Source organism: Tachypleus tridentatus, chromosome 10 (assembly GCF_004210375.1).
Source record: "Tachypleus tridentatus isolate NWPU-2018 chromosome 10, ASM421037v1, whole genome shotgun sequence".
NCBI classification, from domain to species: Eukaryota; Metazoa; Arthropoda; class Merostomata; order Xiphosura; family Limulidae; genus Tachypleus; species Tachypleus tridentatus.
In genome coordinates, this window is record NC_134834.1 from 184,129,490 (window position 1) to 184,144,916 (window position 15,427).

The 15,427-nt window shown below is 29.3% G+C and overlaps 1 protein-coding gene across 6 annotated transcripts in view; it reads left to right on the forward strand.

Moving 5' to 3' along the window:
• LOC143231092 (serine/threonine-protein kinase PAK 4-like) overlaps positions 1-15,167 on the forward strand; it is a 32,192-nt gene extending 17,025 nt beyond the window's left edge. For 5 of the 6 annotated variants that reach the window (XM_076465644.1, XM_076465645.1, XM_076465647.1 and 2 more), the window contains 6 exons: positions 313-501; positions 1,828-1,961; positions 2,623-2,749; positions 4,718-4,843; positions 8,348-8,482; positions 8,859-15,167. In XM_076465644.1, the coding sequence (XP_076321759.1) occupies positions 313-501; positions 1,828-1,961; positions 2,623-2,749; positions 4,718-4,843; positions 8,348-8,482; positions 8,859-9,017 (870 nt within the window). In that variant the 3' untranslated portion in view covers positions 9,018-15,167. The remainder of the gene's footprint in view (positions 1-312; positions 502-1,827; positions 1,962-2,622; positions 2,750-4,717; positions 4,844-8,347; positions 8,483-8,858) is intronic. The other variant, XR_013016772.1, reaches the window with a different exon arrangement.
• The last annotated feature ends 260 nt before the right edge of the window (positions 15,168-15,427 follow it).

Consider the following 15,427-nt stretch of genomic DNA (forward strand, 5'->3'; position numbering starts at 1 on the left):
TATAATCTTAATCATCTAAATGTTTGTCCAGCATATAATAACAAACACCAAACTCTTATACTACAAATTAAATGAACACTTAAGCCTCAGGATACCTGTAAAGTTTCATACATAATCCAGAAGCAGTTATTGTTGCACTGTGTCTATTATTCAGGTTTGTCTTGGTTTATTCATTTATACTTTATACGTGTTATGAAAAAACAAAAACAGTTCTTAATGATTATTGTGGACTTCAGTTAGCAGTTATCATGCGTGTGTTCGTATACAGGCGTTGATTTTGAGATCGTGAAAATATTTGATTTTGTTTTATAGTTTCGAGTTGCATTACAAATGGTGGTAAATCGTGGAGATCCTAGAGACTTGTACATCAACTTTGTGAAAGTTGGAGAAGGCTCAACTGGTATAGTTTATTCAGCTATAGAGAAAAACACGGGTCGGAAAGTGGCCGTGAAACTAATGGATTTAACGAAGCAGCAGAGAAGAGAGTTGTTATTCAATGAGGTTTGACACATTTCAGTACTTCAGCTCTGTGATACAAATTTATCAAGCATATTGTTTTCATGCAAACATATTTATGTTGTTAACTGGACAAAAACTTATTGCAAATAGAAATATTGGTATCAATTGTTTTTCATTTTCAGAAGGATTTACCATTTCCAATTGTTGATTTTGTTGTTAAATTTTAAATAGGTTCTAAAGAACAAAAAAAAAATGCAAGCACAAAAACCATGAGATCAGTATTATTAATCTACAGTCAAATAACGAAACTCATATTGATATTTCATGATCATATTAAGTTACTGACTGAATTTAATAAGGAGTTCATTATGCAAATGTTTACCTGTCTGTAATAGATTGTTTGTTCTACATGTAATTATAGTAATTATGACAAAGTTAATAACTTTTAGCTTACAGAAACAAAATATGAACTATTGGTTATGTTATGGGCTTCCCTGAAAATTAAATAGCACATTTCTTGTAGATTTGTTTTAACTCTTTTGAAAACATCAAGTTGGTTATTATCAAATCATATTCAGCAGTTTAAATTTACATCACTACACTGGAGACAGATTGAAACTTTTGGATTAGTTTCGTGGAGATAAATTGGACATAACACATTTTACACATATTTAACTAATTTTAAAATGTTGAATATCTTACATTAAATATTTTCTATAAAAAAACAAGAATGCTAATAATGAGAACAAATAATACTGGTAAGTTTTTTTATTTATTGAAAAATTGTGGTTTCTTTAAACAATTATATTTTATAAATTTAGTGTCTGAGAAAAGAATATATCGGTTTATTTTTAAAAGGCTTGCTTGTTTTAAAAAATTGTGTTTCTAGATGATATTTGACCACTGAGTACATTAAAAAGTTAAGATAGCTATTTTTAGTTTTTTTATAAATATAATTTATAATCGTAATAAGGACAATTTTCTAAACTCTTTCAATACCTTTTAAATGAATAAATAGCATAATTACTAAACTCTGGCTGTCTTTTTTCACCTTACATTTGTATGTAGTATTATTTTAAAAATTTAATTGCATAAAAGTTTTTCACATTTACTGTCTCTAATTAAAACATGTTTGTGCTATGTATTAAAATGTTTGTACAAACATAAATAATAAAACTTCTTGCAATTGTGATTTATAATCTGTAGCTATGACTACCACATAATTTTGTGGCACTTTGCTAGCTTTATAAATTTAAATAAGCATCTTAGATGGTCTTTAAATTATAATATAGTATTTTGTAATATAGTTTGTCTTGTATGACTGTAACATTGTTGCAAGACCAGGTGCATTTTTTTTTAATCATTTAGGTTGTAACGATGAGGGACTACCACAACTCTAACATTGTTGAGATGTTTAGTAGTTACCTGGTCGGAGATGAAGTGTGGTTGGTGATGGAGTTCCTGGAAGGTGGATCTTTAACTGATATTGTAACATATTCCAGGTACATTAGTATTATCAGCTGATTATCTTATAACAGAAGTGTTCCCTGCATATAATGTATTTCATAAATTATTTTCCTGATCCCTGTGGCACATTGTTTCATGAGTACACTAATTATGCACGAGAGATTCTTCAAATAATTTTCATTTGTTGCAGTGAAGGTTCTTAGTTAGTAGAACTGAAAAAAATAACCTACTGTCATAAAGGTTAAATAGTTTAACTTTGCAGTTGCCAGAAATTGAACTTACAGAGCACAAAGTGTGCATTTACAGCCCTCGAAATATTTCTGAGATAAGTGTCTTTAAAAACTCTACAAAAATATTATAGCTAGAATGTATGCATAACATATCATTATATGGAATTTTATTTTCAAGAATTTTTCTAATGATATTCACATTTTGTTCTATAATAACCAGTAATCACTTATTTGAAAACCTACCTTGTTTTGTTTTTCTTAACTGGTAACTAACATTCTTTAACATCAGGTGATTATAATATTAGTTATTTATACCTGAAATGTGTAACACCAGAAAGAATGTTGTTGAAACAGTTATATCTATAATTGTTTTGAAGTTTTTGATTATTGTATATAAAGCCAGGTTGTAGTTCTAGGTTCGTGTACTCCAGTAACATCTTTTTCTACCCTTATTTCACTTGGTTAGAATGAATGAAGATCAGATTGCTACTGTCTGTTACCAGTGTCTCAGTGCCCTTGCCTTCCTTCATGCCCAAGGAATAATTCATAGAGATGTAAAAAGTGATTCTATCCTTCTTGCTAAGGACGGAACAGTGAGTGTTTTTGGTCTGTTAAATCATGTTTCTTCTCTATTAATATACTTTGGTCATTCAGACAAACATTTAAAAGAATAAATGGGATTTGTTTTCTTGACCTGTCAAACATTGTGAAACAATGCAGATGTTTTATGTATCATTTGTTTTACTTTATTATTAATTTCAAACCAGTGAAATTTCAGGTTTATCTGCTAAACAAGAAATCATTTAGGAATGTATGTTTGATTACAGGCTTCATCCATTGGGCCAGTCCTGAATCAAATACTATTTGTACGCAGTTTAATAGCTAGCTGATAAGATTGTTGTTGTTGTTTTCAGCTTAAAATATTAATAAACGTGTGGGTCTAATGAATATACTGAAATATCACATACTACTTCTTTACCTCTTTTGTTATTATTTGCACTCTTATAAAAATTGTATAAAAATTGAAATTGAGAAAAACATTGGAAAAAACTTCACCACTCAAAAGTAATCTTTCAATTACTGTTGTAGGGCTAACAAGGATTGTGCTTTATATTGTAATATTAGTTCATTTATTTATTTTCCTGTATAACTCATGGTTTCTTGGGTCACATAAATAAACAATCCATGTAGTAATGAACAAGTAATAACTTCTACAAAAACAGTTGGTGTTTCTAAAGTAAAATTTTCAAATGAATTATGATAATGTTTCTAATGGTAATGAGATGTGAAGGTTACTTCAAACCAAATTTTGCATTTTGTTGAATGAAAATATTTCTTAATATAGATAACAAAAATCACTATAGACAAAGTTTATTTGTTAAAGGTGATAGGTGTTGATTTTAAAGTCACTTCAGTGTTTCCTAAGAACTGTGTAAAAGTTTGTTTACATTTTTGTAATATTATCTTATAGAGCTGCTATTGTCTGAAGACTAATTCCATTAAGGTTTTTGGCTCATGTCAAATATAAACATTAGGGCATTTCAGTGCAGACTGAAAAGTTTTGTATTTTCATGTTTCTAGAATTTTTCTTTTTCTCATTTTTTACAGTAACAAAGTAATATAGGGCAATATGTGAAATACTATGCTTTTGTTATTAGTATCTGCATAATTTTATAAGTATTGTAATTAAGAAGACATACTGGTTAGCACATCAGTTTGATTCTTTTGTGAATACCATTTTCAGTTGTCATAATTTTATAACTATTGTAATTAAGAAGACATACTGGTTATCACATCAGTTTGATTCTTTTGTGAATACCATTTTCAGTTGTCATAATTTTATAACTATTGTAATTAACAAGACATACTGGTTAACACATCAGTTTGATTCTTTTGTGAATACCATTTTCAGTTGTCATAATTTTATAACTATTGTAATTAACAAGACATACTGGTTAACACATCAGTTTGATTCTTTTGTGAATACCATTTTCAGTTGTCATAATTTTATAACTATTGTAATTAAGAAGACATACTGGTTATCACATCAGTTTGATTCTTTTGTGAATACCATTTTCAGTTGTCATAATTTTATAACTATTTTAATTAAGAAGACATACTGGTTAACACATCAGTTTGATTCTTTTGTGAATACCATTTTCAGTTGTCATAATTTTATAACTATTGTAATTAACAAGACATACTGGTTAACACATCAGTTTGATTCTTTTGTGAATACCATTTTCAGTTGTCATAATTTTATAAGTATTGTAATTAAGAAGACATATTGGTTAACACATCAGTTTGATTCTTTTGTGAATACCATTTTCAGTTGTCATAATTTTAGTAATATACAAAGTATTGATTTAATGTGTTTTTTTGTTTTTTTTCAACGTAAATCATCTTTGGTATAACTGTAATATTTCTTAATATTTCTACATTATTTGTAATATTGTTTAATGTGCATACCCCTCTGACTATAATTATTTAACTACATTAAATAGAGATACATATAGAATAAAAACACAGCATTTATGAAACATCTTTTTCTTTTTATCTAGGTTAAACTCTCAGATTTTGGATTCTGTGCTCAAGTTTCAGCTGATATTCCTAAAAGAAAGTCTTTAGTAGGGACACCATACTGGATGGCTCCTGAAGTAATTTCTAGGCTTCCATATGGCCCAGAGGTACCACAGATTATATGTATTGATTCCACTAAAATAGAAAGCATAGCTTGCAATCAGCATTATTACAACAATTAATTAGTTGTTTTCCCATGTGATACTTTTGAAAACTATTGTTTAAGCAGGTATGCATAGGCGATGGTGTTTGTGGAAGAAGTGATAAAAGGAAAATAAAACCCTGATGAAGTTATGCTAATGCATTTGTTAATTAAAAGCAGTATTGTTTTTGGTAGTTTTACCACATCTTTCTCCTGTATATTTTTGCTGTTATCAAATATACAGTTTTACCCTTTGAACTCTCTTGTGCCCTGCTTGCCCCAGAACTTAAAGTGCACATTTGGAACACTTTTCAAATTTATTTATTAAATAACATTTTACCACTTATGTCAATGAGATTGGCATTAAAACATAATTTATAATTTAAGTTTAAAATTGTATGTTTCAATTTTTTTTAATTTAAAAGAAAAGTAAAAAAATGTTAAGTATCAGTTTTTGTGTGTCACATTACACACCCAATTGTCTTGTTGTTCAGTTTCTATAAGTATCAGTTTTTGTGTCACATTACACACCCAGTTGTCTTCTTGTTCAGTTTCTATAAGTATCAGTTTTTGTGTCACATTACACACCCAGTTGTCTTGTTGTTCAGTTTCTATAAGTATCAGTTTTTGTGTCACATTACACACCCAGTTGTCTTGTTGTTCAGTTTCTATAAGTATCAGTTTTTGTGTCACATTACACACCCAGTTGTCTTGTTGTTCAGTTTCTATAAGTATCAGTTTTTGTGTCACATTACACACCCAGTTGTCTTGTTGTTCAGTTTCTATAAGTATCAGTTTTTGTGTGTCACATTACACACCCAGTTGCTTGTTGTTCAGTTTCTATTTTGTTACACCCACCAAAAAACATGTATAAATATCTAACAATTAGAAACTTAAACTTGAGATATAGACAAGCTAAATATAAAATAAGAACCTCCCACCTGTATAATTTGCTGAGATATCAACATATTTAGTAAATCTACTTGAGTAGCTCCACCCTTCAAATCAGTCATTTGAAAGTTCTTAACTAGTACTGCCTACTACAAAGTATCTCAGGCTTATAACCAGTAGAAAGAGAATTTCCCTTTTGTGTAATTCTGACAGTTGTTTATAAGTGACTTGAAGGTGAAACAAAGAATTTTGCCCAAACTGTAGATCAACAAGTCTTTGCTCTGGATAGGAATGGGATTCTTTTCAACCCACTTCTACATTACTTAGAGATCCTACTAAATTACAGGGATTTTGAGGATACTAATACTGTAATTTGTTGTTTATGTATTTTGTAGCTTCAAATATTAACTTTTAAAAAAATTATCTCTACGTACCCGACGCGCAGGTCTAGACAAGGCTTAGTGATAGTACATATGCACGAGTGCAAAATTTCTTAACACAGGTATGTGCTCAAAATCGATATTTCTCAATGTATTTCTCATTTACTTTCAATTTTTTGAGAAACATAATTGAAAGTTAAACATTTGTGAGTAAATAGTAATATGTATATTTATACATATTTAATGTGCAGTAGCTGAAATAGTATACTTTTGTAGGCCAATACATAGTTAGGCCTACTGTATTTGTCTTATTCTAAATGTCTAAACTGAGGTAAATTTAAAACCACATTCATTCAAAATTTGAGAACTTCAAAACAAGAGGGTAGTAACTTTTATAGGTATGTGTCCAAAAAACATGATACGTGTATGCTACAAAATTCGACAGACATCAAATATATGAACAGTATTGCTAAAACACCTGTGATATAAATGGATTGGTGAGGCTCAGAACCTACAATGTTTATTGGACAAGCACAACTTTGAACCATATTAATGTTTTCACACATTCTAATTGCAGTTTTATTGCCCTTGGATATTTCTTTTTGTAAGTGTTTTAGGAAACATAAGCTGCTAAGTCCAATATTGCATTCTTCAAGCAAGGGCATGTATGAATAACACTTTTCTGTTTTCCACGTGCCTTCTTGCTCTCTAGAGTGTCATATTATAGTGCACTGTGCAAAGACCAGGCTCATGTGGTTAGTGATTTCAGCTTTATTTATGGTAGGTTTCACTTTAGATGTTGAATGTAAACTAAACACAGAAAATTTGTGGGATATGTTTAACAGTTGAAACTCTCAGGGTACGTACTTTGAAACCTGTTGATTAATAATGAAGAAGGACACAGCTGCTCATTTTCTTTCTGATTTTACAATTTTCCTTTCATTATATTTGAGTTGTTTACAAGCTGAAGAATTAGGTAATAAATGTAATAACAGAAAAAATATAAAGTTTTACTGAAAAAAGTTATTAATTTAAGAGGTTATATGAGTGAAATACGAGATTTCTGAGACAGTGTTTTAAATCTCAAAATGAAACCACTGCTCTCGTACTAGTTAAAAAAGATTGACAATTTCATGAACAAATGTTAATAAAAAATACTTCATTAAAAAATCTGAATTTTCATGTGCAAAAGCCTTGTTCTAAAAGTTGACCAACTTTTGTAAAGATATACTTAATATATTACAAGTAGTGTAGACTGTAACGAGTACAAATGGTTCTGAGTTAGGCAGTGCCCATATGTTTAACTAAATAAACCTACCAAAGATTCTTATTCAATTGTTATAATTTTGTTACTAACACAAAGTAATGATTTATCTTTTTTCGTTATGTTTATAACCATAATTTTTCTTAACATACCTATACGATAATGTAAATAATGTATAATGTAAATACTGCTCAGAGATTAAGATATAATGAGGTAGTAGTTTTTGTTGTTGTTGTTAAGGGGGAAACATACTCTCCAACAGCATACATCTATTGGTTATTCAGGTGCACACTATCCATACATTATAAAAATGAAAAACAAAGGAAATATAGAGGAAAATGAGAAAAGTTTGGCTTGGTGCTACTAACTTTAGGGTTAAGTTAAGGGTTAATTAAAAACCTGAAACAATACATATATTTCTTTTATTACGTATACCTTTATTTTTTTTGTTTGTGCTTTATAAAATGAAGACTTTAAACAGCCATTATTTTAGGGTTGTTAAATGAACGTTAAAAACTAGCTTCCTTACATATTGCGAAGAAATTGTATAGTTCTCTGACAACTAAAGATTCGAGGAATGCATATCGTATTTCTCATTCTTAGGCAAGAATCTATTTTTATTTACTAAGTAAGAATATTTGGTAAGGAAACATAAGTATGATCAGATTAGGGTTAGAGTTGGCTTGCAACTACATATGCTGAATGAAATATCAAGAAATTTTACGTTCTTGGTTCACTATCTATTAGAATAAGATTCTTAAGGAATAATAAAAATAATTTGTAATGTTAGTTGTTCTATATAGTTATGAACTAAATTCTTACAGAAATATAATGACAGGATGCTGCATTTTTAAACTTACTGTTTTTGTTTTTAAAAAAATGCTAATTTTTGAACAAGTGAAACTTTTATTAAAATATGTTCTGTGGTGTTTAGGTGGATATTTGGTCTCTTGGAATCATGGTGATAGAAATGGTTGATGGAGAACCTCCCTTCTTCAATGAGCCTCCTCTTACAGCAATGAAGAGGATACGAGACTTACCACCTCCACGATTGAAAAACAGTCACAAGGTAGGAGTAATTCATAGGCAAAGGTGTTTATTAGGAAGCTAAACTTCCTCTATAGCACAACATTCATAAGTTATTTCTTTATTAATAGATTCTAGTGAAGAATTCTATAAATTCTTAAGTAATATTTGTTAAAAACAGCTGTTAAAATACTAGTACTGTCAGTTGAAGAAACATTACAATATGAACTTCTGCTCTCTATTCAAACAGTAGTTGTGTGAAAGTATGGTTGAAGTACATTCTCAGCTAAAACTTTGCTTGCTTTAATAAGAACACTTGCCAGTATTAGGTATGTTACAAAATACAAGATTTTTGAGAACAGATTTTGCCTTAATTAATTAGTTATACAGTTATTTAGGTTCATTTCTCTTGTGCACAGGTATCTCCACGTTTACAAGGATTTATAGACAAGATGCTCGTCAGAGACCCTAGCCAACGTGCCACAGCATTTGAACTCCTGCACCATCCATTTCTTCGTCAGGCTGGCCCTACCAGCCAACTTGTCCCTTTAATGCCTCAAGTTCATTCACATCCATAGCCAAAAGTCAGTTCTCCTGATGACCTGTTATTTTTCTAAATGCAATTCGTTTTCAGCTGTAAGAAGTCTGAAAACCCAGAACATATTTTGTGAAAGGTAACTTGTGCAATACTTTCTGTACTTGGATCTGTACAAAGAGTGCATCCCATAAAGAAAACTGTGTATGAAAAGTATTGTATTTCTATGGAGATATTTCTTTACCTTAATGCTTTGAATATTTTCAAATGTGAACTTTTTTTTTTAGTTTAACCTGATCATGGTTTACAAAAGTTATGATTTGATACTGTATATAATTCAGTGCCCAATGAACAAACGTTTGTACTGTAACATAATATTGAACATAAATGGGCATTATTTTGTGTTTACTGTTTCTTGATAGTAATAGTTTAAATTCTCTGAATCATATTTCATGTTAACCAAATGCAAAATAATACTGGTAACATGAAAAAATGAAATGATTTAGTGGATATTGTAAACTGAATATTTTTTGTCAAGCTATGCATGGAAAAGTGTAATTATAGCTCATAAACTGGCTAGCGAAATTATTGTAGATCTTAAAACTGTGTTCACAGATCATGCATAATATGATAAAGGAAAGTTGACCTCATTAATATTTTTCTAACTTTGTTATAAGGATATTTTACTTTATATAACCTCCAGTTTTATAGCAAGATGTAAAGAAATACTTTTATACCTTCAGTAAACATATCTGTTAGAGTTCTTGCTGACTTTTACAGGGCTGTTATTAATTAATTTTTCACATAATTATAATTCTCTGACCACACAAGTGTCGGTGAATGTGTTACTCTTCTGTCATGGTTGTGTGACTTGATTTGATTTTTACACAGTGTCATAGATATCTTCATCATTTATATGATTTAAAAAAAACATCCAGAAATTTGTTCACTCTTATATATCATTCCATTGTATAGGACTGTCTCTGTTGAAAGATTAGTGTAAAATATATAAAGATTTTATCATATTGATTACATATATTCTTATGATATAATTATACTGTGAAAGATTTGTAATGGATGAATTCAGTTTTATTCATTACTGGTTATTTTGGACTAATATGTACGTTTAAATAGTAGATATTGTTTTCTTTGATAAAGATAAATATCTCTAAAATTGATTAATAACTATGAAGTATGTAAAAAAATTTATATAGAAACCTATATTATGTTTGTTCTGAACATACACTATAATTTTCCATAAATAATGTTATAAAAACAATAAAATTTCATGATAGAGACAGAAGTGTAGTTCGACATATAATTTACTGTCAGTACAAAGTAAAGATTGAGCAGTCAGCATTGGCTGTTGATTAAAAATTATTTTAGTCATGTAGATGAACCAAAGACTTTGTTTTAGTTATGTTTTGTAGCAAGAGCTTGATTCACAAGAAAGCATGCTAACTTTTGTAAAAGCATACAGCTGTAATCGGGAAGTATTAATAAGGAAAGCAGTTTCTTGTGGTTATAGTATCACTACCTATTCAGCTACCTAAGTGATTATAGGACCTGACAGTCTGTACACATAATTGTGATTCAAACATGCTGTTATACTAATGTTGAGTTTAGCACTGTTAAGTTTCGTGAAGCTTAGTATTTTGTTCTACGTCGTTTCAAACATTCCATTTTTATGTTCATTTTTTTTTGTCTTTCAAAACATAACTGTTAATAACTGTCAAAATATTTTGTGTGTATTGAAGTTTTGTGGCTAAATTTCTATTTAACAGTAAGCTTTCTGAAGCTTGTATTTTGTATGTTAGGGATTAAACACTGCCGACTAACGGTAATAGAAGGCTTAGGTTTCACGAAACAAGAATAACTTGATGCCTTATGAGTGCTTGTGTTTGTACTATATTACTCCTTGTTTGTATATTTCAGGGACACTTAGTGTAGATTAACGTGTGGAATGAATTTTGCACGTAGGTGATATCACTGTATCCGTTACGTTTCTGTACAAACATTAGATTTTTCATGGTAATACAGGAGTGTGATGTTTTATATGAACATATGGAATAACTTAATTGGAAGATATTAAGTAACTACAAGGTTAGGTTTATAATACTTGTGTAGGGTTTACTTGACCAAAGTTATCATAGGGGAAAAATAATGTCACTCTAGAGCAAAAGTGGGAACAACTAATTTATCAGATCCATAATTATTATAAAATGCATTTTCTATTTTATTATTATACCAACTAATTTGTGGTACCATATGGAAAACCGGTATAGGTTTTGTTTTAGATTTTCTCTATAATGTTACGGGCTGCAGTTCATTTTTACTAATTCTGTTGTCAACAGCTCATATGCTCTCAGATAAATGCCTTAAACTTGAAATAATAAAAGTCAGAATAAAAACTACCTTGATGTCTAAAATGTAAAACTTTGTACATGTTATGTCCCAGCCCCCAAATCTCTTATATTTACTTTAAGATAGCTGGATCAAGTCTAGGTTCATTCTTTTGGAACCTTCAGCCATATTGTTTAACCCTTTCACTGCACAATATGCTGGTTGTTTCAGGGACACAGGGATGTTCCTGCTTATCACAGTTCTCTCTCTTTTTTTTTTTAAGCATATAGATCCTGGTGTCAACACACGAGACTGTTGCAGTAGAGGGAAACATTTTTGGGTAGCCATGGGATAAATATAGATTTCACAGTCACAAGGTGTAAATGTTTGTATTGAAAAGTTACAGCAAAAAGGTAAAGACAGTCTCACAAAATGAGAGGATCACGTCTCATCCAGGCTGAAGTCAGTTGAATCCAACAGTTTTGGATTCATCAGTGATGTGTATCATTTAGCTGTCTTGATAGGCTCTGATAAGCCTACCAGTGTTATATATTTTAAGATAATACTGATATACCAAGAGGCATTTGTTGAAAATAGTCTGAATGTATGCATAAATACAAGTTTCACATTAATCGTTTAAAAAAATTAGCAAAAAAATCCCTTTTTACCTGTTCTGAAAACAAAGGTAACACACAATAGTACATCTATTAGCTAATAGTTATATAGACATTAACCTCTCATTCTTTCTTTTCTTCTGTCTTTCTCTACCCATTTTCAGTGCAGTGTAAATCATTTTGAGAATTCTCATTTTATAAAATTCACATTGCTACTTTAACATAATTCTGCCACAGTAGTGTTTGTGTGTAGTAAAATGCTAAAAAAATATATAGTCAATATTAAAAATGATGAATTTATATACATTTAGTATCAGAATTTTGTAATTTTCTTATAGTAGCATGTTTTCTGTATTAGGAACTTTCATTACTTGGTGATGATTGAATATGTGTCCCAATATGTTTTTAATACAATTTCTGGGTCTCCGTGAACATGTAAGACATCCTGAAAACTCAACTGTAGTAATATATTAGATCATCACTTGGAATGATCAGTGACATTTTAAAGTTTGGTAATGAATACCATGGTAATGTTTGACTTTTGATCATTTACCACTTGCATTACATTCCATTTTATAAAAATGTTAAAGATTTGAATAGTTTAGAGTTGAAGCTTTTATATAATTCATTAATGTAAATCTTCTGTATATATTTGATGTTAAATTAGATAGTGGAGTTGCAGATATGATGTATATATGTCTTACTGGACATGTGCAATTTGTGCATCATGAAAGGGAGTGACTTTTCACGTCAACTTGAGATAACTGTGACTAGAAGTGCGTGGGAGCATTAACCAGTAGATGTAGTTGTGCAATTTGATGTATTCTTAAAGCTTAATAGAGGTAATTTTAAAATACTTTCCCACTAAATGTTCAAATACATTTTCCAAGATATAACTACTGGCTGACAAGTACTAGCAAAAGGCAAGTTAATTGTAACATAGGTGGACGACGTAGTAACAGTTTGTACAGATTAACAAATCAAAGTTGAATAGTAATTTTGTGCACACTTATTCTTCTGTACTGTTTTATTACCAAAGTGTATAAAAAGAGGTAAGTTTTGTTGATTGTAGTAACATTTCTAATTATTTAAACTTATAAATTATCTTGTAGCCAAGACTGAACATTCCCTGGCTTTGAAAGTGTATTATAAATAGTTATTCTTGGATAAAAAAGAACTTTGTATCCCAACAGTAAAGATGTTTAAAATTGATGTGTGTACATAATTTTTTTCAAGCAGCTAACCCTTGTTTTTACAATTATTTTACAATTATATATTGTTATGCAATCAGTGGAAGTTATTATTGCTTCTTAACATAAAACTGATTTCATTAATTGAACCCTTAATTTTATATATATATATTTATGTGGTATTGTAACATTGGTGTAACTTAATTACACTATGAATTTTAATCACTCAGTGCATATTTAGAATTACAAATTAAGGTGCTTCTTTAGTAATTGTAGTTGTCACTGTGAGAGAAATCATGTAGGTCACAGTTTGTGTTGAGTATAGTTATCAAAAAAACATTTCCCACGTACTTGTATCTTAATATATTGTAATACTAGAGGAAAATATTAAATTTAGTAACAGACCTTCTGTTTAATGCATTAAAAGCTATAAACAATAGTCTGGGAAAAAGTTATCAGCAAAAATATATATATTATTTTTATTTTATTTTACTTTTAAAAATGTGGTATGTTTCCAGTAAATGTGTAATGTGTAATGTGTTAAGCAGCTCCTCATGTTTGTTAGGCTCATCTCATTAATGTGCCCTGACTTTCTTGTACTGGTGAATATATTATACTAAAGATTTGTCAGTATAGTATCTAACATTAAGTAGTTGAACAAATAATTCATTGTTATTTACTTGTATCAAAGATTGTTATTGTGCCACTGGTTTTAAACGTCGTATCGTTTTTACTTCATAGTTTCTCAAAACGTACCTTACAGTATCATTGGTGTAGGTTTAGTGAAACTCTAACTTATTTCACTAGTATGTAAATGAAATTATTACAGCATTAATCTGTGGGAAAAAAATCTGTTAGTGAAATACATAACTGTCACTGTTTATGAACATTAGGTATTTAAAATAGCTAGTTCTAATTAATATCTTAGGTGTTTTGTTATGAACATTAGGTATTAAATAGCTAGTTCTAATTAATATCTTAGGTGTTTTGTTATGAACATTAGGTATTAAATAGCTAGTTCTAATTAATATCTTAGGTGTTTTGTTATGAACATTAGGTATTAAATAGCTAGTTCTAATTAATATCTTAGGTGTTTTGTTATGAACATTAGGTATTAAATAGCTAGTTCTAATTAATATCTTAGGTGTTTTGTTATGAACATTAGGTATTAAATAGCTAGTTCTAATTAATATCTTAGGTGTTTTGTTATGAACATTAGGTATTAAATAGCTAGTTCTAATTAATATCTTAGGTGTTTTGCATTTCTATACTAACAAGAAAATGCTCTCACTTGTACCTTTAGCATTAACCTGTTTATGTACTTATTCTTGTTAGAATTATAGCAACTAGCTATTATTACAGCAGCTAGTTAGAAAACTATTTCTAAACACTTCAGTTTAGAAACATGTACGTAACGTTTTAACAACCTCATAGTAGTACTGTATATCTACTATTTTTTGTTGACCTGTACATGTGTGTTATGCATAATAAAGAATTTGATTTTGACATGTGTGATTAGGTTACAAAAACAAACATAATGCAAGTTCTAGACCTTTTTACAATGTGTTTTATCTAAATTACTAAAACGTCATATTCAAAATAAGCTATAAATATAAATAAATCAAAATATTTAGAATATTAAGCTTTTTCATTTATCATCACTTTTACCAATGTTAATGTGCCATCAAATAGCAGAGTTTTCTACCTTCTAAAGATGCTATGTCCTATATCAAAGGATAAAGAAATACTAAAACTAATTGGTTATAGACATTCATATAAATTATAATTTTTAGTAAGTTACTTAATAGTTTTTTATATGGTTATGAACTGTATAATATATAAAACGTATATTTAGACACGTAAAGATTTGTTTCAAAGTGACAATTTTGTATGTTATTGGTTATTAGCAGTTGATTTCTAGTATAGAATTTTGCGAGTAGCACTAAGTAGCTTAACATTCATTACATCTCTGTCCTTGAAATCATTATATTGTACTTGTTTGTTTCTAATTACGTCGAGTATAAATAAAATATATTTTAACAGTTATATATTGCATTTGTGTTACTTTTCAATTTGCTGCTTTGGGAAATATTTTGATAAACCTTTCCTAGCAAGTACAAAATCATCATACAATGAGAACACAAACAGAAATGTAAAGTAATTTTGTTAAGTCATCATTTCTGTTTAAATATTGTAGTAAGATACCTGGATGTGTAAAAATGATGAACATTCAATCAAATGTTCCATATAAATGCTTTTATGTCATCATCTAGGACTAAGTTCATCAAAGTTATATGTAAATTAAT